Below are 24,043 nucleotides of genomic sequence, written 5' to 3'. Positions count from 1 at the left end.
TTGATGTCTGGTATCGGTTTATTGTAGTAAATTGAAAGTTGACATTACTCCCACTTGTGAATTACACTGAAATGTACCTTTCATTGCAGTGCATGGTAACTGGGGAACGTGGACAAGTTGGACATCATGTGGAGTGACGTGTGGATCTGGAACTCAAACTCAAACTAGAAATAGGAACTGTAATAACCCGACTCCAGCTAATGGTGGATTACACTGCTTAGGAACCAATGCAGAAACACATAATTGTACTCTTAGTTTGCCTTGTCCAGGTATAATCATAGTGTATAATTGTTCAGTTTTGTTTAAATTCTTCACTTCTATGCAGGTGATTTTATAGATGATCTGATCCAAAACAAAAAGGAACATCTATTAGTTAGATACGTTGGTCTTAGTTTCCGCTATTTTGGGGGATTTTTTACATCGCATTAGCCTTAATTTGACATTGTAGACACTACAGACACATACAATTCAGCTAAATATATTGAATACATGTAGAGATTGATGGAAAAAGAAAACTCATGTCCAAGCTATACGACAAACGCCTTTTTTTTCGGTAACGGCGACGTCACACGTCTTTACATGTTATACGGTTGCAAATGAAAGGCTAGGCTTGCCACGACACTTGTTTCATGTATAGTACGTATGGCAAAATTAGTGAACGGAAGGCCCTGGGCACAGTTGTTTTCTTTACTTTCAAATGAATTCAAAGATGTTGGAAAAGGGAATTAAAATACCGAAAAGGCAGAGAAAGAAAGTTTTTCAAGAAGGCGATTTACAAATACGTGTAGCATTGTGTAACCATTCTATTTCAGATTGCTATATTTTACGAATGCATTTTCTGTATATTCATTTAATTTATAACACGTATTTTTATCGAAAAAAACTTCTCTTCAAAATTTAAAAAAATGGATACATGATAATATCTTCGCTCAGATTTGCAATTATGCAAAAACAGAGTTTCAGCATATCTGCCAGATATCTACTACTCTTCTATCCTGTTTTCATTACAAATTGTCGTTATTACTTTCGTGTGCATTATTATTTTCTTGTCTCTCTTTTCCGTTAAGGTTATACTATTTAGTATAATATATTTTACGAACGAAATATTCACGGGAATTTCGATTGCTGTCGAACATGTTTAGTCAGTGGTCAAAGGGAAATGACTCGCGTAGTGACGGCAACGACAACGTTTTTTCCGTAATCCGCAAGGAGCGTTCATGTACGTAACTCCTACCTTAAGGCACATTTTTTTTCTGTCAAGGCCGTTCCAAAGTCCCTAAACCCCACTGAATCCCATCCTTGACCAGTACATTTGAACTTTTCAAAGCCAAATTGACAACTTGAATACATAATCCCTGAGGGGAGATAACTGGACAACTGAGGAATAGGCCTCTCTCTGCAATATCAACTCTCGTACAGACTTTGTCATCAAAGCTGCGGACAATGATGGAGCTGTTGTTGCCTGGGATGCTCAATGCTATGTCTCAGAGTGTGATTTTCAATTTTCAGATTTTGAATTTTACAAACTCCGGGCTAATAATACAAATGACAATCAGAAAATAATCAAGAAATTCATTTCAACACCAATAGATAATCAGGATCTCCCAAAAAAGAAGCCGTCGATTTGGTTGTAACTAAACCCAGAGAGTCACGCTTCTATATGCTTCCCAAGATATATGCAAATGGGAACCCTGGGAGACAGATTGTCTCAGCCTGTAGATGTCCTACTGAACATATTCTACTTTTTCTTCACGACATGTTCATGTCCATCGTGGATACTCTACTTTCATAAACCAAGAACTCTACTAATGCCCTCAGTAGTCTTTTCAAACTTTTCACTAGGGGTGACAGCCCTGTATACAAGCATTCCAAAAATGATACCACTACCGTTTGTCCACAAAGGTATAGATTTGGCTAACATCCTCCATCAGAAAAACGTTACCAACAAAATTCCCCCATATTTCAAAGACAAATCCATACCAATTATTTCATATTCCTATACTTCACCCATCGCATCCAAAATTTTCAATTATAAAAGACTATTGCTAAACCTCGAGATTGAGAACTTCAAGGCTAAACCACCTGACTGTTCTTTCAAAACCTTTCCATTCAAATATGGTCCTTCTGGTCACGTCGTTACGGGAGATTTAACCATTATCGAAAACGAATCTCTGCGTAATGTCCTTTCTAAGGTCCCAAGTACCGTGAACCACGCTCCATAAATTGGAATTATAACTTTAAAGTTCTTATGGATGCCATCGAGGACTATGCAAGAAAATGGATAAAACAAGAACAAGAATACATTGACTCGCTGTCAGAGTGGTTAAAGGCCGTGAGGTCTTTAATTTTGAAACGAATGAAAGTTTTAAGTTGGTCAATGAGTGCCAAGGCTACATCAGTTTTTAAAGACCCCGATGTAGCAAAAACATTGTCTACTATACATGACAAATATGTTGTCGTACAAGCAGACAAAGCCCAAAACAACATTGTTTTTGTCTGCTAAACGTTTTATATCCAATGTTTATTATCAGAGGTAGACGTAGAAAATAATAGCAGTGATAAGACCTATACTGCTACCACTCTCTCCAAAGAAGAGATTGTGGAAAACCATAAATCTGTGCTATCCTCTTTTGTTCTCTCTACCAAGGACGATGATTGTGATTTACCGTCTATGTACTGGATGTCTAAACTTCACAAACAACGTTTCATAGCTGGATTTGCAAAATGTACCACCAAACCTTTTCAAAACTTTTAACTTCTATACTCACAACTGTCAAAGAGTGTCTGCAGTCCTACCACAACACTTGTTACTCCCGTAGTGGTATTATTTCAATGTGGATCCTGAAAAATTCGAAAGATCTTTTGGAGACAATCAGTTCAAGACTATTATCTGAATATAATAGCATTAAAACCTATGATCTTTCAACACTATATACTTCTATTTCCCATACTCAATTAAAATCCCGACTTAAAAACATTATACATCGTTGTTTTTCCAAAAAAGATGGTACACCTAGATACAAATATATAGTTCTTGGTAGAGATTCCTCATACTTTTGTAATAAATAATTCCAAACCATCTTCCAAATATACAGAGGAAGATGTTTACGAAATGCTGGAATTTTTAATCGACAACATATTTGTCCAATATGATAGACGTGTTTTTCAACAAAAGGTCGGCATTCCAATGGGAACAAATTGTGCTCCTTTACTTGCTGACCTATTTCTTCACTCTTATGAGGCTGACTTTATAGCTGATTTGATCAGAAAGAAAGAATATCGTTTGGCTAGATCCTTCAATCTCAGTTTCCGCTATATAGATGGCATATTATCTTTAACAATCCTAATTTCAGGTATTTGATACAACGTATCTACCCAAACGAACTTGAGAAAAAGGATACTACAGACACTGTGAAGTCGGCCTCATATCTTGACCTACACTTAGAAATCGATGGTAAAGAAAAACTATTGACCAAACTTAACGACAAAAATGATGACTTTTCATTCAGAATTGTCAACTTTCCTTTCATCTGTGGCAACATCCCTTCGGCTCCTGCGTATGGAACAGGGTCATGTTGCTACAAGATTGAAGTCATCACTACAAAAGTTTTATGGTCGTCATCATGAACTCGTGGATCGTTATGGTGTATCCATCTGCACCATGAAAACTGATTTATTCAACGGATCATGGTTTTTCCTTTCCTCGTTTGTCTACCCCGGACCTGACTTTTTATGAGCAACTCGGCGGGTGTTTCTAGAAAAGCAGAGGACGCTTACCCTACCGATGCACCTGGTCCATGCTCCCAGTTTTTGTGGAGTCCGAGTAGCTCATTTGCTTTTGTTACTTTGTATGTATGATTTTATTTAATTTACGTTCTTTGTTGTGTATGTCTGTTTTCCATGTCTGGTCTTTGTCCCTGGATAACATTCGTTTGATTACCGCTATAACCTTGGTTCCCTTGATTACTCCTTGACAGAAGATCCAAACTTTATGCCAAAATTGACTTCGTCTTAAGGCTTGTCCTCAACCTCAATACCTTTCACTTTAATTTGATGGCAAACTCTAACCCAGTTAGGTGGGGTGGCAATAGGAACTCAAATAGGACCCAGCTTTGTCTATTTGTCGAAGATTGGGTGATCGATTTGTAGAACACGAACATAGAGTCACCAATGGAAAGGATTGTCCAGTCGGTGATCATTTTCGGGTGGCGACATGAAAGTATATGTCCTTTTGGAAACATGTTCCAACAAAAAAAACGAAACTCTAGAACAGCATATCATCAGCTTTCTTGGTACTGCCCGCCCCTTTGGAATGAATGTCAAAACCCGAATTATGTAGTCACCATAACCGGTTCTCAATTGTTATTCGTCATCTCACTTACAATTTTATAATGTTTGATCTTGACATTGTCGCATATTTCACAGTTATCAAGATCAATTTTGAAGGGCATCTTGTCTCCATAATAGGTGTCACAGTTGTTAGTTTTCTCATCAATACTTGTTTCCTGTGACGAAGGCCGAAAGGCCGAAAATTTGTGCTCATTTTCTTTATTTTGTTTATGTTTTTTTCAATATTTTATTTTGTTTTATTTTCTTTTGACCTTTTGAACGTGACTTTTGCTCACTTATTCCATATTGTTATTTATGTTTCATTTGAGCCACGTCACAACATATATTATTTTTAAATTCTATATAGCTGCTTAAACAGCATAATAATACAGTAAAAACCGGACACATTAATTCCGAAAGAGCGGTAAATATAAACAAATGTTTATTTCATCAGTCGGTTGTTTGATGACGATGGATAAATTTATCAAGCTGATGAATTTATTGACAAAATAAACATGCATTTAAAGTTCCCATTTGTTAATAAATTCAAATGTACTTTTCATTGCAGTGAATGGTAACTGGGAAGCGTGGTTAAGTTGGACATCATGTACAGTAACATGTGGATCTGGAACTCAATTTAGAAATAGGAACTGTAACAATCCGGCTCCAGCTTATGGTGGATTACACTGCTCTGGAACCGATTCTGAAACACAGAATTGTAACACTTATATTGCATGTCCAGGTAACATCGCAAAACATTTAAATACAGGCGTCTATATGATATGTTCTCATGTTAAGTTGGTGAAAAAAAAGGAGGTCATTCCAAATACTGTACGTTTTCTATTTTTAAAATAATAATATATAATGTATATTTCGGTATCAAATTTGTTCCGAAGAATGTCATTCAATAAATGCGTTTAAAATTTTAAATCAAATGTGACCACTGTATCAGCTTTTAATGTCCATGTATTATCACGATACTTTTTTTTTCTCATTCCAGTTCCCATTTGATTCCTTTTAAAGTTTTGTTGTGTTTTTCGTAAAACATTTTGAACGTTTTTACTAAAGGAATATTTTTAGTTTTGACGAAATAAAAAAAAGTAATTTCTAGTTTAACTACATTCCATTTATAATTATTAGTTTTATATCATGAAAAAAATCTTTTTTTGTTCCTCTTCATTTCTCATTAATACTCTGATAATTGACATTTGGTTGTGATAACTGCAGTAACCGACATTAAAAGATTCATCGACTATGTAATAATCATTATAATTTTGTGTTTTGTCTTGTACGCACATTAGTACAATTATTAATTAAACCAAAAAAAAGAGTTTTTTTCATGATTTAGTTGCAGTCTTTAAATACAGATATCAAAGGTACAAAAATCAAAATACATTCCTGTGAAACCTATTATCCGTACCTGTTAGAAAAGTCTAGACAAGAATATCAGTAACTGTAAAATTATATCATTTTGAAAAACAAAAACATTGTATTTGATTCGATTTCATGGATGTTACGATCTTTTTTAAGTAACCGGATCCTAATCATCTAGTTTATATAGCTTGTAATTGTAACTTGCGATGAATGCAAGATAAAAAAAAATCATACTATGTTTTGATTAATTCTAAACAATTGGTTAGCTATATGATATACACAGAATTATCTTTGAATCCTGTTTCCACGAGATCTTGTCAAAAGTTTTGATTTCATAGCCACTTTGAATAGTACGAGAGACAAATTAATCCATTTTAACGAAATTGGTTTGATAGTTACAAATATATAATAAGGATATAACAATGTTTTTTTACAGAATTTATTGATTTTTCAAATAGGACTTTTTACACAACCATAAATTTTGGAAAAAGCAGTGTTGAGCCTTCCAATTCTACTCCCAAATTATTGAATTTAAAAAATCAGTTTTTCCCCTTGGATATTCTCCATTTCATAATTCGAAGCAAGACGGGTTTATATATAACCATTATTTTTTATATTTGTACTTTTGAATATATAATGTCGAATATTGATGGGATATTGCAGAAAATACCATTTTTCTTTTTGTGGGACGTCTCGTTTTCCTCGTCTTTAGTTTATATATGTAATTTCTTTTCACAAGTTCGTAACATTATGTGTGTATATGTTTATTTTTGTTACCTGTTTTCATGTTCAAATTATCGTATTGCTGACACTTCGGTATTTTTTGCCGATTCATTTTAAAATAATATTACTAAGGTCGAAGATGGTGAACTACCAATATAAATGCACGAGACGAAAAAGATATATGCTTATTATATTGGAGTTGTAACGGCACATGCACTTTGGCAGTCTTACTTTGTTTACGAAATGTATTTCTGAAAACGCTTTGTCCAGGTACAATCGCAAAACATTTAAATGCAGGCATCAATTGTTTAAAGTTTAAATGTTAAGTTGACAAAACAAAAGAAGGTCATTCCAAATACTGTACGTTATCAATTTTTGATACTCAGTTATTTTGATGTGAAAAGGAATTTACGTATTCAATTGACTGTCATGAAATACACAGGCAAAGTATTTTACTTGTGCTTCACTTGAATTTCCTAGATATGTTCGAGTGAAGTTCAGTGAATCAAATCATCTGGCGAATTTCATTTAAATTGTCAATGAAAAGCAATTTGATTGAACTATACATAAAAATCACAATAATATCATATGAACCATTATTGCCACATGTTCGTGGTATAATTAATGATACAATACGAATGTCCAGTTTGTGTCATTTATGCGTATATTCTATATCTATTGCTGTAAATCTAAAACGCAGAAATATGATGTAGAATAACAAACAGAGGTATAATATTTTGGTTACAGGTATCATATTCTTTAAAGTATAAAAAAAATTATTTGATATTGTTCGACTTTTCAAGTACATTTACAGATTATAATGTTTTTACCAAGGAACCTTGAATTCCATATATTAGCAGCTGTGCTTAAGCAGCATAATTACATAGTAAATACCATAACATTTATTCCATAACAGCGGTAAATATACACCAATACTTACTTGATCAGTCAGTTATTTGATGACATTGGATACTAGTTAAAAGTGATACATTTCTTGACTCAATAGACAGGCATTCTAAGTTGATGTCTGGTTTTGTTTTATTGTAGTGAATTTAAAGTTGACATTATTCCCACTTGTGAATTACACTGAAATGTACCTTTCATTGCAGTGCATGGTAACTGGGGAGCGTGGACAAGTTGGACATCATGTGGAGTGACGTGTGGATCTGGTACTCAAACTAGAAATAGGTACTGTAATAGCCCGGCTCCAGCTAATGGTGGATTACAATGCTTTGGAACCAATAGAGAAACACAGAATTGTAACACCTATGTACCACCTTGTCCAGGTAAAATCGCAATACATTTAAATACAGGCCTCTATTTTATAGGTTCTCCTGTAAAACTGAATGAAGAAAAAGAATGTCATTCCAAGTACCGTATGTTTTCTATTTTTTATACTTAGGTATTTTGTTGAAATAAAAAATTCACGTATTCTATTTACAGTCATAAAATACACAGGCAAAGTATTTTACTTGTTCTTTACTTGAATAAAGCGTATACATGTTGTGCATGAGTTCGAGTGAAATTATGTGAATCAAACCTTCATATGAATTACATTCAAATTATAATGAAATTCATTTTGATTGAACTAAACTTAAACCACATACTTATGTCAGGTGAAATGTTATTCCATTTGAATATAATAAGGCAGTATTCGACACATGTTTCCGCTAGTTTCGGGGATTTTATACATCGCATTTGCCTTAAGAATTTGAAATTGAAGACGCTACAGAAACGTACAATTCAGCTAGATATGTTGAATACATGTAGAGATCGATGGAAAAAGAAAACTCGTGACCAAGCTATACGACAAACGTGATGACGTCTTATTCTTTATTGCCATTTTTTTTATCTGTAGCAACATTCTTCAGCACCTGTATATGGAGCTTATATATTTTGCTAGAACTTGCTGTAAATACACTAACATTTTTTACCGTGGTAGACTTCTTACATTTAGCCATCTGGAAAAGGTTTTGTTTGAAGATTGAAGTCCTCAATACAGACGTTTTATGGTCGTCATCATGAACACGTTATGGGGTAACAATCTGCCCCATGAGAACCGATTTCTTCAACGTGTCATAATTATTTTTCTTTCATCTACCCTGTACGTAACCTTATATTAGATATTCGGCGATAATTCTTAGAAGAGATGAGGACGCTTACCCTACCGGTGCACTAGGTCAATGTCCCAGTTATAAGTGCAGCTTCGGTTGCTCATTTACCTTTATTTCATTGTTTGTGTTATTTTTATTGTTTTTATGTTCTTTGTTGTGTGTGATTGTGTTCCAGGTCTAGTCTTTATCATAGGAATATATTCTAATGATTTTTTTCTCAAACAATGATTCTCCTGATTATTCCTTTTATAAAATACAAACATTCCAGACATTGTAAATATCGGTATAAAATGGAAGAATGTCATTCAATACGTTTGTAATCGTTAATCAGAATGTGACCACTGTATTAGCTATTCATGTTCATGTATTATCACGATACGTTTTTTGCTAATTTCCTTATCTTGTTTGATTATATTATTGTTCGACTAAAAAATGCAGTCAAACACGTTTAGTATTTTTTTTTTTAATTTAGGTACATTGCTTTTCAAACTTTCAATTGTTTTCACTAATAAATTATTCACTGTTTCTCGTTAATACTCTGCTATTTGCCTTTTTTAATACGATAACTGCAGTTACCGACATTAAAAAAAAATCGCCGATTATTTAATAATGATACATTATCATTTACTGTTTTTGTCTTAGTATATGCGCATGCATTACTGGAATTTGAATTGAACAACCAAGGTATTTTTTATAACTTAGCTGCAGTCTTTAAATGCATATACTGTATCAACGTTACAAAAATTACAGTACATTTCTGTGAACAATGATATCCGTGCTTTTATAATTAGAAAAGTCTGGGCAAGATTATCTGTTCAATTATATCGTTTTGGCATGCATTGTATATAACACCATTTCAGGGATTTGACGTTCGTTTTTATTACACCGAACTTAATCACACAGTTTATATAACTTGCAGTTACAGAAGATTGCAAAAAAAAAAAGAAAAAAAAAAGAAGAAAAAAACGCTTTTCGCTAATTGGTTGACCTTTGACTTACTGCTATACACAAATATTGGGTTACATCCTGCTTTCCCGAGGTTTTGAAAAAAAAATGTTTTGTTTTCAAAGACACTTCAAATTTTTATTAAGAGAGGCACGACAGATAAATTAATCCATTTGTTAAACCGGACTTTTTACACACCCATAAATTGTGGGAAAGTAATGGTTGAGCCTAATAATTCCATTCCAAAATTTCTGGACTTAAATAATCTTTTTTCCCTTAGATACTCTAACTCATACATAACTCAACCGATAACGAGACATCGATGTCTATTTCATAATTCAAAGTAACACTTGTAACTATAATCTTTCAAAATCGTACTTTTGAAAATACGATGTCGAATATTGGTGGAATGTTGCATAAAATATCATTCCACGCCTTAAATTTGCTAAATCTTATGTCGTTGCAGTTGTATTTTACTCACTTTTTGTGTAATGTCTTGTTTTTCTTGTCTTCAGTTTATATATGTAATTGGCTTCATTTTGTTCGTTACATTGTGCATGTAAATTGTCTTTGCTTGCGGTTTTTCGTTCAGACCATATTTTTACATTTTGAAGAATTTGAATCATCCCGGTATTTTGCCGATTCATTGTAACGATATCATCGGTAAGACCATAGATGGTGAACAGCCAATAAAAATGCACGTGAAGGACACATTCTTGTTAGATTGGAGTTGTAAAGATACATGCACTTTGGCAGTCTTACAGGATAAACTCCCCACTTGCCCCATACCCCATTGCCCTTCCTAAATTGCCCCATCCCTCATTGCCCATACCCCATTCCACAATTGCTTCATCCCCCTATGCGCATATTTATTGTTTAAAATAAAAAAATGTTAAATTAAGCATCATATTTATGGCTGTGACATATTAATTTCAGTCAAATTCTCAAAAATGACATATTTCTGTACATTGTAATGTTGCGAACAATTTTTAATTTCAAAAATGGTCCAACATAATTGCTTAAATATCAAAACTGGCAATATCAGTATCAGATTGGTGGTAACAACACTCATATTTCATTAAAATAAACCTCCAAAATGACATATTTTTAGTGGAGTCCGAGTTGCTCATTTGCTTTTGTTACTTTGTATGTATGATTTCAGTTACTTCATGTTCTTTGTTGTGTATGTCTGTTTTCCATGTCCATGTCCCTGGATTACATTCTTTTGATTACCGCTATAACCTTGGTTCCCTTGATTTTTCTTTGCAAAGTGTATGTGTGCGAACACTTAATATACCTAATTAGTCTAAAATGATTTTAAAGAATGTTAAAATTGTCACTATCAGTATTATGTTGATGGTTGTTACACATATATTTCAGATTAACTTCTTGAAAATCAGATATTTTTGCAACTCAAATGAGTGCGAACACTTGAAATTACCTTTATTGCCTTATTTTATTGTTTAAAATGTTAAAAGTATCTAAATAAACATCATATGTGTGGCTGTGACACATTAATTTCAGTCAAACTTTACAAAAATGACATATATCTACAGATTGTAAGGGTGCCAACAAATTTAATTTCAGCAAAGGCCCACAAAATTAAAAATATTAAAAATAAAAAATTGCAATATTTGTATCCAGTTTGTTGTTGCGACACTCATATTTTTCAAAGTGTATGTGTGCGAACCCTTTTTAATATGTCTATTAGTCTAAAATTATTTTTAAAAATTTGAAAATTGTCTGTATCAGTTTTATGTTGATGGCTGCGATACATATATTTCAGATCCAATTCTTGAAAATGATATATTTTTAGCAAATTGAATGAGTGCAAACACTTGATATTGCCTTTATGGTCTTTTAAAACCAAAACACCAAGAATAATAAATAATAAGAAGTATAGCATACAATGGGAAATATAAACTATGTCACCTCATGTCAGGGAATTATGGTTTTCTAATAACGAAGTAGTAACCTGAGAAATATGTTCGTAGAAGAGACATCGACAATACTTATCACCTCTCTTGTACATATGTAACGACTTTTAAATGTATTAGTTCAGATTATTAGGATATACATGTAGGTTTATAATTACACCTTGTATTAGACTTTGGATTCTGATTGGTTGTTAGCAAGTTTATTGTAAACTTATTTTAAAATTTCTGAAATTTTTACAGCCGTCGGGAAATATACCAATAATATGCCTTTCTATCCCCTTTTCCATGGTATGTGCTAAAACGTTGCATTACTTACCGTTCCTAGCCCAGTCCCGACAAATTTCATTTGAAGTTCTTTGGTTTCGCCGCATAAAGTTACGTTAACCAGACAATGTTCCAAGTAACAGTGAGTCAAAATGCATGCAATAACGCAACCGTGAAGAAGAACTAGAAAGAAATGGGAACACTCATGAAAGCGAAAGCGAGAAACAATCGATCACCTTTTAAATTGATATTCAGTGAAATTAAATAAAAGTATCATGACCGAGAGGAAGATTTGCGAAAAATATCAGTCTCGAGAATTAAATTTTCCGCGCCTATGGCTGTCGGGATAATTTATCTTTTGACTGGTGTTTTGTTTCCCTGCAAATACCACTTCTCTCATCATATATCTGATCAAAATTCAAATCAGTAATTTCAATTGTTTTTCATACCGCCCATGGACATCAATTGATTTCAATTAACGCACATTTCTGTTCGGCTGATTTCTCCATTTAGCAATGAATGAATGAATAGCCCTTTTGGAGATCAGTTCAGAATTCAGTAAATTATGTACTAAGTAATCAATCTCAATGCATTTGTCATGACATAAACGGCGATAAAAACACTGAGCAATTGTTGAATGTCGGTCACTGCAATGACAGGTATCAATGTAGCTAATGGACTTTATATGCGAGTTTTGAAATATGTAATGCTTACTGCTTACTGGCTTCAAAATCCTTGAATTGTTTATGCAAGTAGTAGTTTTTATTTTACAAATATCAAACTAATCAAATAGACATATATAAGAATACATCGCTACTTGTGTCGGCACTATATTAGCTAAAAATAAACTACATGACGTCACGCCTTAGAACTTAGCAACAATGAGTATTTCCATGCTTTATTCAACTGCTTTCAACCCTCCAAAACTTTACAAGATTTTAAATATTCACAATATAAATGTAAATACAGTGCCGTAATATCTCCATTGCATGTACTAATATTTGTCGATTAAGATTGAAGTATATAAACTGAAGACTTTAAAACTTTGCAAATACAGTTTGATTTTTCGTGGGTGTATGTAATACATTTCATATTTTATTTGCAAATAAAAACATATTTCAATATAATCAATGTAAGATTTCCATATAATTACGAAAACAGTTGATGACGATTGGACGTTTTGGTCGGAATGGTCCACTTCTTCCACATATTGTGGCGGTGGAAACAAGACCCGAGAGCGCAACTGCACCAATCCATCCCCCATGTATGGTGGCAAAATTTGCAATGGTAGTGCCGTGGAAAGTGCTGTCTGTTCAGTCACAATATATCCAGGTACATACAAAATTGATCAAATAGGTATAAATTATATATGCATAAAGCAGCATAGAGCAATTCAAAAGGAAAAGGTGGATACCATACAATAGTTACACAAATTCAGTCACAAATTGTCCAGGTACATACAAAATATGATCATATAATAAAAATCTTATGAAGAACAATACTGCAGTAAGTATTGAACTAAATAAACAGCATAACTTAGCTGGTGTGAAATATATTAGACGGAGTAATAAGAATAATAGGTCTAAATGATACATGCATAAAGCAGCATAGAGCAATTCAAAAGAAAAAAAGTAATGACTTCAATCTTGTAGCAACATACCCCTGTTCCAGAAACCTATTTGTTAGAGTTTAGCGCGATACAAAAAGTCTGAGTAGTTTCCGCAAACTCTGGTATAACGTATGAGTTGCGATATGAACACTCCATATGCAGGTGCTGAAGGGATGTTGTCACAGATGAAAGGAAAGTTGACAATTTTGAATGAAAAGTCATCACGTTTGTGGTAAAGTTTGGTCAATAGTTTTCCTTTACCATCGATTTCTAAGTGTAGGTCAAGATATGAGGCTGACTTCACAGTCTCTGTAGTATCCTTTATCTCAAGTTCTTTGGGGTAGATGCAATGTATCAAATCCCTGACATTAGGATTGTTTAAAGATAATACGTTATCTATTTAGCAGAAACTGAGATTGATGGATCTAGCCAAATAATCTTCTTTCTTTCGGATCAGATCAGCTATAAATTCAGCCTCATAAGAGTAAAGGAATACGTCAGCAAGTAAAGGAGCACAATTTGTACCCATTGGAATGCCGACCGTTTGTTGAAAAACACGTCCACCACACTGGACAAATATGATGTTATTACGAATTAAACATGACAATTCGTAGTAAGTGGTGAATTAGTAAAAGAGAGTAGAATATGATTTTATATTGAGAGACTCAAACGTGGATATTACTTATAGAGCAATTGATTGAAGAATTATTTTAATTTCATAATTATATTTTAATCACAATTGTATATGCAGATAAGTCAACTTCAGAAAGAAGTTCATCGGGTGTGATTATCGGAGGACTCGTAGCTGCGGTGGTCATTTTAATTCTTATTATTGTAGTGTTGTTTATAACAGTGTGTAGATTGAGGTAAGACATACATATTTTGAAACGACTAAAATTAAACATTGTATAGTTAATTATTACAAATATCTTCATTGTTATATGAAAAATACTGCCCAGTATTTTTTTTTAAGTATATGGTTGTTACGTGTAAAAACAGTAATATTGTGTACATCATTCATCTTAATGTCACACACATGACTCACTTTTCAAGTCTAAATATTTAATACAATTATTTTGGTAGAAGAAAGAGTCATAGAGAAAGGAACACAAACAAAGGAAGCAGTGAACATATTACATCAGGTTGTTAATTCAAATTTAATTTAAACTTATAGAATTATATTTTATGTACATGTATTAAATTATTTGATATTTGAAAATAGGAGATGTGGAATAATTGTCAATGAGAGAGTCATCCACTAAATACAAGTACCAAAAAACGAACAATTAAACTTCTACATGTCACCATACTGTTTTCAATGATGGACAAAATCCATACCATGAAGCGAGCTATAAAACTTCATAAAAAATGAAGTGAAACTATTTATAAAGGAAGAAGTAAATCGAATGAAAATGACCGTACGAAAACAAAGACAACCAATGGACTGCAGGTTCTTGTATTGGGATAGGCATATAATATATGTGGCGGGGTTTAACATGTTTGTAAGCGCTCGACCACCCCCTTCCTTTACCTAAGGCAGTGGCTGGAAAATATCACAATAAAACCAATTGTAAAATTCTGTGGAATTTAGATTTTACTCTTGAAATCGGTACAGATTGGTTGATTGGTTGTTGGGGTTTAACGCCCGAACAGCAATATTTCAGCTGATCCAGTATTACCTAAATATTATATGTTAACAAGAGAGTCAATATTACAGCCAATTAAACATTTTTTAAAGATTAAACAATGATACTGTGTAGATAGCCCTTACATATAATTTTCTTGAAATATTTTTCCCGTCTACAAGGATTCTATTTAAACTTTCGAACTTTATTTATGATATTACCATAAAAACTAGGATGAAAAATCCTGTTAAGTTATGGCAAGTACAGCCTAACTTCAGCATCTTTAAATTTGTGGAAGAATTTAGTAAAACTTTTGACAAATTAATAGTAACGAAAACCTTGACTAAACAATTTATCGGTAAAGAAATTTCGTTCATTAAAGTCAAAACCCTTGATATAAACCAAGGAATATGAAACACGTTGAGAAAAAATATATGTATAAACCGCGTGAGGAAAGACATTTTTAACATTTTAGTTTTCAATTTACTTTGAGAAATGGAAACATCTAAATCCTTAAAAGGACATTTAATTCTGCCCATATTAACAATATTTAAAATCAATTCCTGGATTATCCAACACAATAGTGTATAATAAAAATGAGTATTATGAAATGTGTCGATTAAATCAGATTTGGAAGAAATTCATGAAGTTCAGCCATAACTAAGATTCCTAATAATACAGGAAAAGTTCTGCTATAAAAAAGGAGCACCATTTTTGCCGATAAATTTTATTGTCGAAACGGATTTAAACGTTTTCAAGAAGAACATTGTATGAATTAATAATATCGTAAAATAATAATAAATTATACCTTTTACTGATTAAAATAACCTTTCTTTATTAGAGGAAATATAACTATTTTATCGGAACACTATTTGAAAAGATAAGGTTTTTTCTTAAATGATTTTATGTGAAAGTATGATTTAAAGTGTGGAGAAATCATAACTGCCCACAATAAGGCTACTGATCTTATTTATTTTTGGCTTTTTAATTCTATTTCCATTTTCCATTTTCTATTAACTATCAGATACATGAAATGAAACAACATTCAGTAACTAAAAGCAGTACGACTAAACCATGTCTTTGCCAATAACAATTTATGGCTAGAATGAATAAAAACCATTCAAACAACATTTGGTAGAAAAAATTAAAAACGCTTTTCGATATTTAGACGGCATTTTACTTCAAACAGCGATGACTTCAATATCTATACTAAAGATAAATATATATCATAGATCGGCCTTTCAATAAAGCAAATATTGGTAATAAAGAATGTCCTTTCCTTGATCTTAGAATTCATATCGATAATGGTAAATTTAACTATTCATATTTAGATGGTGACGTCCCCTTGTCAACATCATTTGGTGTTTATATCACAGCTCCTTTGATTTACTCGCATTTGTAACAATCTTTCGGATTTTAACGGAATGAACATTTATATAACCGATAAATCACTACATCAAGGTTTCCGATATCTCAAGGTCATTAATTCACAAATTGTTTAATCGATACAAAGAACTTGCCCCTCAAATACAGATGTACTTGTAAAGGATAAATGCGTGCGCGTATCTCTCACCCGTTGTTTTTGGTAACATTCTACACAAAGCATAGAAATTGTATGACTTATGATGTACCGTAATTCTTAACCACGCATGGAAAGAATTTGGATTGATTTTACATTCGATGTAGACATAACTTCTTGTGGGTTTAGACTGTTCGGGTGCTGAAATGTCAGTGTACTGCTAGTTTGTACATTTGTATCATTTATATTCATTTTCCTTATTTCTGTTATAACAAGGGACTTAGACTTTTTAGCTGGTTGTTTGGTGTGTTTAAATGTGTATTTTTTTTCCACAGTGGCTAAATTTTAAAGGGGAAGCGATGTGATTACGCCAAAGTACATTAACCCTGCCACAAATTTTGGGCCGGTCCCAAGTCAGGAATTTCTGGCCTCTGTATGTCTTGTATCGTTTTCACCTTTACTTTATTTTTAATATTACTTGAGTATATAGGGACAACTAATCCGCTGTACCTGTGTATAATGATGTTATGGGGCCAGCTGTAGCCTGCTCTGTGGTATGATGATTTTCTCGTCGTTCATTGAAGACCAATGGGTTGACTTGGACTGACATTTTCATCACGGTGTAAATGTTGTTGTTACACAATACACCATACCTATTCCCGTTTTATTATTTGTAGTGACTATTTACAGCATTTTCAGTCAATTAAAGGAGGAAATCTCTTTTTAAAAAATGCAAACACATATTGTTAGTTACTAGAACCCTGCTTTGAGATTGATACCGATAATTTAAGCATTTGTATAAAAAAACTTGTATATTCATGCGTACAAATATAGATTGGGCACGCAACTTTCAAATGCAATATTGAAATATGCATTAAGCAATTTTAAACATATTTTAGATCTTAATACAGGCAATGAATACTTAAAAATTAACAAACTGAGCGATGTATCTTCCTCGGAAAATATGAAATATATGCAACAAAGGATGGCACAGAGGATTTTAAAAATGGTTGCCACAAGATGGATCTTGAAGATTTGTCAGATACAAACGATAGAAACCTTAAGAATAATACCAACAATAGTAGAAGCAATGAAGACCAATAAGAGAATAAGGTTATTAGCATTAATTAAAATAGTTGTTTAAAAGCTTAGGATACTTTTTGCCGTCTTGAAAACAGATATCATCTCAGATGGATGCCGGTATCTAAGTATTTGGTATGCAGTTTGTTTGTTTGTTGGGGTTAACGTCCGAGCAGCAATATTTCAGCTATATTCAGACGATGAACATGAAATTGATGATAAAATGAACATGAAATGATGATGAAATGAAAAAATGGATGGGACACAAGGGCAATGGGGTCGACAGATTTTGATTGCCACTGGAAATAGGGAGAGGTGGGTAGGGTCGGGCAATTTAGCCTCCTGTGGCGGAGCCCTATGGTTCCTACTCCGGGAGAATACCACAGTAGCGTTCTTTAAAGTGCGAAGAACGTGGCATCTTTCTCAACACTGTGCGCGACTATGGTTTGCGGTCAGGTTTTCTGTATTATAGACTGACAACCCCAGCATGTAAAACACCAGGGGTACCCCATTCCACCATCTGGGGCACACATCCCAGTTGCTCTGTGGGCAGAGCGCGCTAGCACCCGGCTAGGGTTCTGAGCACTATTTAGTCCCCTTTTACGACAAGCTTAGCGCTGCTGCAGGCCTATTCTTTCCACACCCGGACCTGTACGAATTATTTGGTATGCAGAAGGGTTATTTTAGAGTTTAAAGGGCTTTTCAATTTAACACTTTCATAAATAAATATATTTAAATATGTACATGAAATTAGTTCTAGAATACTAAGACAGAAATTGTTCACAGTGTGTTAATGAGTAAACAAGGTAACCAAGGTTATAGCGATAATCAAAAGAATGCAATCCAGGGACAAAGACCAGACATGGAGAACAGACATACACAACAAAGAACATAAAGTAACTAAAATCATACATACAAAGTAACAAAAGCAAATGAACAACTGAGACTCCACTAACAACTGGGAGCATGGACCAAGTGCACCGGTAGGGTAAGCGTCCTCTGCTTTTCTAGAAACATCCCCGAGATGCTTATAAAAAGTCAAGTCCGGGGTAAACTAACGAGGAAAAGAAAACTATGACCCGTTGAATGGATCAGTTTTCATGGTGCAGATGGATACACCATAACGATCCACGCGTTCATGATGACGACCATAAAAATTCTGTAGTGGTGACTTCAATCTTGTAGCAACATAACCCTCTTCCAGAAGCCTATTTGTTAGAGTTTTAGCGCGATACAAAAGTCTGTGTAGTTTCGGCAAGGTCTGGCATAATGTATGAGTTGTGGTATGAACACTTCATACGCACGTGCTGAAGGGATGTTGCCACAGATGAAATGAAAGTTGACAATTCTGAATGAAAAGTCATCACGTTTGTTGTAAACTTTGGTCAATAGTTTTCTTTTACCATTGATTTCTAAGCGTATGTCAAGATATCAGGCTGACTTCACAGTGTCTGTAGTATCCTTTATCTCAAGTTCTTTGGGGTAATAATGTGTTTTTAACTCCAAGATCCCGCACAGTATGTTATAAATGTTGTTAACAGTGTCTGGTATCAGCTATGAACCAATTTATCTGAAAGCATTATAAACTGTAATACTTTATCGTCTTTTAAAAAACGTATTTAGAAGAGTTTTTTTTACATATAATTATTGATGACAGTTTATATGTTGATATGTAAACTCATGATATCATTTTATTGTACTTTTATAATGAATTTATGTATTATAACCACAATGCAAACTAGTATAATGTACAAAAAATGTACTAATGTGTGTCTATCCTGTCTAAATAAAGGTCATTATTGTTATTATTAACTCAATATATCGCATTAGGAGAATAAATTAAAAATTGAGCTAATATGTTGTTTTTTTTTTTTTTTTTTTTTTGGTTTTTTTTTTCATATCAGCACTTCGTTTGACGGATAGAGCATAAAAACAATTGTTATTTCATTACGTTTTGACGAATTTTCGTTAATTCTGTAAATAATTTCTCGCACAGTGTTTGAATGTCAACATCCCATGATATTTGTACTGAAGGAACACATATATTTTTTACAGGAAGGACCTCGAAATGATTATGAAGATCTAGACACAAAAGAACAAAAATGAGTAACAGAATTTGGATATGCAAAAAGTAATGCAGAGTTTCAACCTAGAAGAAATATCATTTGTTAGTTGCATTGAATGACACATAAAGTTGTGTTTCTTTTTACAATCATGATTTTAACTGATATATTTATTAAACCGTTGATGACTGACAACCGGATTGATGTTGACTTGTGAAGTTGGTACAATCTGACTGAGTGAGTCGCTTTTCGGATATCTTAGCTCATTTTGCCGTTCAATCAGATATCTTTGACTGATTAAACTTATTATGCATTTAGTCAGACATTTGTACTCTCTAAACTCACCTTGTGTTTAATTAAGTATTTTTGGACTGTCTAAGCTCATTATGCGTTTAATCAGATAGTTTGGTTTATTCGAACATACATATATTACCTATGCCCCGTTTGTTTAATCTCTCTACTTTATCTCGAGTTTCATTTTATTTTGTTGTCTTGTGTTTAAGTACAAGAAGCTAAAATAGTTAAATTATACCGATAGTAAAAAAACATTTTTGAAATCGGAATTCGTAGACATAAACAAAGAAACGCAAATGATACCACTTTAATTTTTCATTTCAATTTTTTTAAGAAACGGATGTAAAATCGACAAATATTCAACTTCTAGCCGATTGGAACAGCGTTGATTCAGCCATGAAGTAAAGTATGTTCATTGTTAGTTTTGAAAAATGACGAATAAAACGTTTGGAGGCCACATTATGCATTCTTTATCATCTTAGCTAATATTGAAAAAAAGAATGGCTGAATAATTCAAATTTAGTTGGCTTCTATTCATATTCTTATATTTTTTCCACAACTCAATACGTGTATGTTGCAATTAATTTAATCGCAGCAAAATATATAATCAGTGCGATTTTAAGAGATTTCTTTCTTCCGTTGTATAATTGTATCGGTTTTGTGTAAAATTCTAGGCAAACTGATCTAATTTTTTTATGATACAAATAATATACTCTTCTTTAAAACTTTGTGTTAGATGTAATAGAAATAATTCGGATAATTCGGCTTACTGTATTGGAGTAAAACAAAGCGATGTTTAATCCCCTTCATGATTTTCTACTTTTTATTAATGAGATTTTTTATTGCATTACCAGTATTTTGCATTGAATAAAGCATTGTAATATTTGACTTAATTTGCGGACGACACTGTTCTATTTAAGCAAATCCCGGAATCTTTTCATATTCTGTTGATTAGACTGTACTCGTATTATAGTAAGTGGAATATAGAAGTCAACAAAGTAAAACAGAAATAGTTGTATTTTTGCAATGGATTGCAACCAGTTATTTTCTAGATGGTTCTATGATAATGAAGAAACAAAAGTTGTAATTTCTACGTCTATCTAGGTGTACTTTTGAATTAAAGCAGAAAATGTCAATCGACTCAAAGCGCGTTGCTCAACAGGCAGGAAGAGCTCTGTCGTCGTTATTATACACTTTAAAGACGATATATTTATCTCCTCAACAACAGTGTTTAGTTTCCTCAGTTTTGTGCTACGCATCAGAGGTATGAGGATTTCACCATCCAAATGAAGTCGAACAAGTACATAATAAATTTTGTAGATTAGGTTTGAAGGTCCTAAGATCTACACCAACATCTTGTTATCAGGTAACCTTAGTCACCTACCAATGTATATTTTGCAGAAACAAAGAATATTGAAATACTTGTTATAAACTGTTGTAAAAAAAACCCTGATATTTTTAATGGTGCATATATACCAACGTTTGATTTCTGACTGTATTAATGGTAAAACGAACTGGTCTTCTAACGTTAAAAACTTGTTATTTGAACTTGGGTTTAACAATTTCTGGTATAATCAAGATGATATTAATGTAACATATGAAACTCTAAATATCAGTTTTATCAACACTGGCATTTCACAATATGAAATTCTGAGAAACTGTGGTTTTATAAGATTACAAAATCAGAATTTGTTATGGAGGATTTTTAAAAATATTTTATGAACGTTAAATTATCAACCAATCTTAGATTTGAAATGTTCGAGTTAAATATTGAATCTGGTAGATATATTAACCAGAACCAACAAGATAGATTACGCCTTTGTTGTAATATGCAGAGTTTTCTTAGTTTGTCCAGCATATCGACAGGTTAAACTAGTTTTCCATTTACTGTTGTCCGTGTCTACATTTTAACAAATTGTATAGTCCACTGATGACAAAATCTGAAAAAAAGTTTCTTAAGAGAGAGCTAGAATATAATCATAATTCATAATTATTTACAGTATACCTTTATCACTTGCATTTATGCTCTCTGTAGTTATCATTTGATTATGTATAACATTTCTTAAATGTAAGACTTTCTGTATGTATAATATACCATGTTGCTTACGATTGATATGTTTTGGAAATGATATAGCTGCAATAAAGTTTCTTCTTTTTTGTTGGAAATTTCCTATGTTAAAACTTTCATTTTTGTTTAATTTCTTGATCCGCCTTTGGTTTTATTCTTATTACCATCTACGGCAGTAAATCTTGTAGTCTAAATTTGCAGATTATATACTTTACTTGTGATAAATGTTGCCTTTCGCATTCTATTTCTAAATCTTTATCTATCGGAAACACTTTTCTGGTTTCCGGCGCTATTAAAGCTTTTGATGCTTACCTTATTCCTATTTCGAAGGTCAGAATATGACGCGCCTTTTGCTTAGTCTGTCTGAAAAACGCGTTATTTTCTCCTTGTACATATACATATATCAAACATGTTCCTACATTCTGTCTGTATTGCCAATTTTACATGCAAGATGTAGTGGTGTATGTTTAAAACTAACGAATTTTGTGTGTAGGCAAAATCCCTGTGCTTGCATATAATTCATTTTGAAATGTTTCTTTTTTGTAATCAGTGTGTACATATAACATTTAAAAACAAATGGAAACACTGACGAATCCGTATTTTTATTTTAACAGTTACCCGATGAATTCCAATGTCACACCGTTTAAAAAATGGGGTGTATTGATGTCCACGTACATATAACTTCATAGCGGTCATGTGTAAATATCTGTGCTCAGAGTTGAAGTATTTGACAGATAAATTATGTTATAGGTGCAGATCGGTCTTGTTTGTTGACCGTTCTTAGCAGTACGTCTTTTTTTTAATCTCTTCGTGGAAATTTTAAGTGTCTACTTTGTATCAAAAGAACCTGTCCTCAAGTTTTTTGCAGCTGCGTCTCGATCACGTATAAATTTTATCATGTCTATAAACATGTTACCCGTCTCTTCAAAAACACAAGCGCGACTAAGAATCATTTGAGATAAAAATATCCACATGATATAATAGAGGAAAATAGTTTTGAACTAAAACAATTTGGCATGTTATTATGCATTTAAGACGCATCGTATGTGTCGTTTGTTTCAAACTTGCCACATTCAATTTACAACTAATCGTAATCATAGTTTTCTGATAAATAATGACAAAGTAGATTAATACCTTTCGGATGCATTAACAACAAAAGTATAGAAAAACTTTTAAGCCAATATAACAATAAAATAAATGTAGTGATTGTTTTTACAAAAATCATAGGATGATAAGGAGTCATGGCCATCGCCACTATACATCATCTAAGATGCATGATGTCTCCATAGATGGTCTTGTTCCTTTCATACAAAAACCACTTGGGCTTTATCAAATTCTAACTAAACTCTTTTATATACCTCTCATTCCACTACACTACCTTTACAAAACAAGTTTTGACACTCTTTTTTCTAAAGCTACAACCTCATCATTATACAGAATTGTGGCCATCATTTTGGATATTGGTTTCCACAGACTCTTTAGACCAGTTTGTTTTAAAGGTCAAGATGACTTTGTCAACAAATTAAAGGTAGAGATGCAAATAATTTGTCCAACATCTTCCATCACAAAAACGTCAGAAACAAAATTCCCCCGTATATTTTCATGACAATTCAATACTGATTATTTCATATTCTTATACTTCGCCTATTGCATCCACAATTTTCATTTTTAAATGACCTTTGCAAGACCCGATCCCGAGGTTGAGGTCTTCAAGGCAAATCCACCTGACTTTTCTTGCAAAACGTCTCCATTCGCATATGGTCTTTCCGGTCACGCCATTATGGGAGATTTAAACGAATCCCTCCGTAAGGCCCTTTCTTAAGGTCTCAAGTACCGTGAACCATGCTCTATAAATTGAAATTATAACTTTCAAAGTTCTTATGGATGCCGTGGAGGACTACGCAAGGTAATGGATAAGAAGATATTGATTCTCTGTCATAGTGAGTGAAGGATGTCAGATCCCTAATTTTTAAACGTATGAAGGTTTAAAGTAGATAAATGAGTGTCAATGCTACATCAGTTTTCAAAAATCCCCATGAAGCACTACTATCAAATATGTTGTTGTACCAGCAGACAAAGCCCAAAAACACTGCATTTGT

General features: G+C 33.0%; 1 protein-coding gene across 1 annotated transcript in view; it reads left to right on the top strand.

Annotated features, from left to right (window-relative positions):
* The window catches only part of LOC148609417 (coadhesin-like), a gene marked incomplete at its 5' end in the record, with an annotated part of 31,562 nt that extends 9,535 nt beyond the window's left edge, over positions 1-22,027 (top strand). Inside the window, 8 exons of the mRNA XM_088541334.1 lie at positions 90-269; positions 4,898-5,071; positions 7,536-7,712; positions 12,848-13,018; positions 14,047-14,161; positions 14,379-14,437; positions 17,339-17,552; positions 19,575-22,027. Coding sequence (XP_088397460.1) covers positions 90-269; positions 4,898-5,071; positions 7,536-7,712; positions 12,848-13,018; positions 14,047-14,161; positions 14,379-14,437; positions 17,339-17,552; positions 19,575-19,605 — 1,121 coding nt within the window. The remainder of the gene's footprint in view (positions 1-89; positions 270-4,897; positions 5,072-7,535; positions 7,713-12,847; positions 13,019-14,046; positions 14,162-14,378; positions 14,438-17,338; positions 17,553-19,574) is intronic.
* Between the last annotated feature and the right edge of the window lie 2,016 nt (positions 22,028-24,043).

This window comes from Perna viridis, chromosome 8 (genome assembly GCF_037379345.1).
Source record: "Perna viridis isolate PV_CMFRI_1.1 ecotype Kerala chromosome 8, ASM3737934v1, whole genome shotgun sequence".
Classification (NCBI taxonomy): domain Eukaryota; kingdom Metazoa; phylum Mollusca; class Bivalvia; order Mytilida; family Mytilidae; genus Perna; species Perna viridis.
Note: the sequence above shows the minus strand (reverse complement) of the source record. Positions and strands in the feature narration are given on the sequence as shown.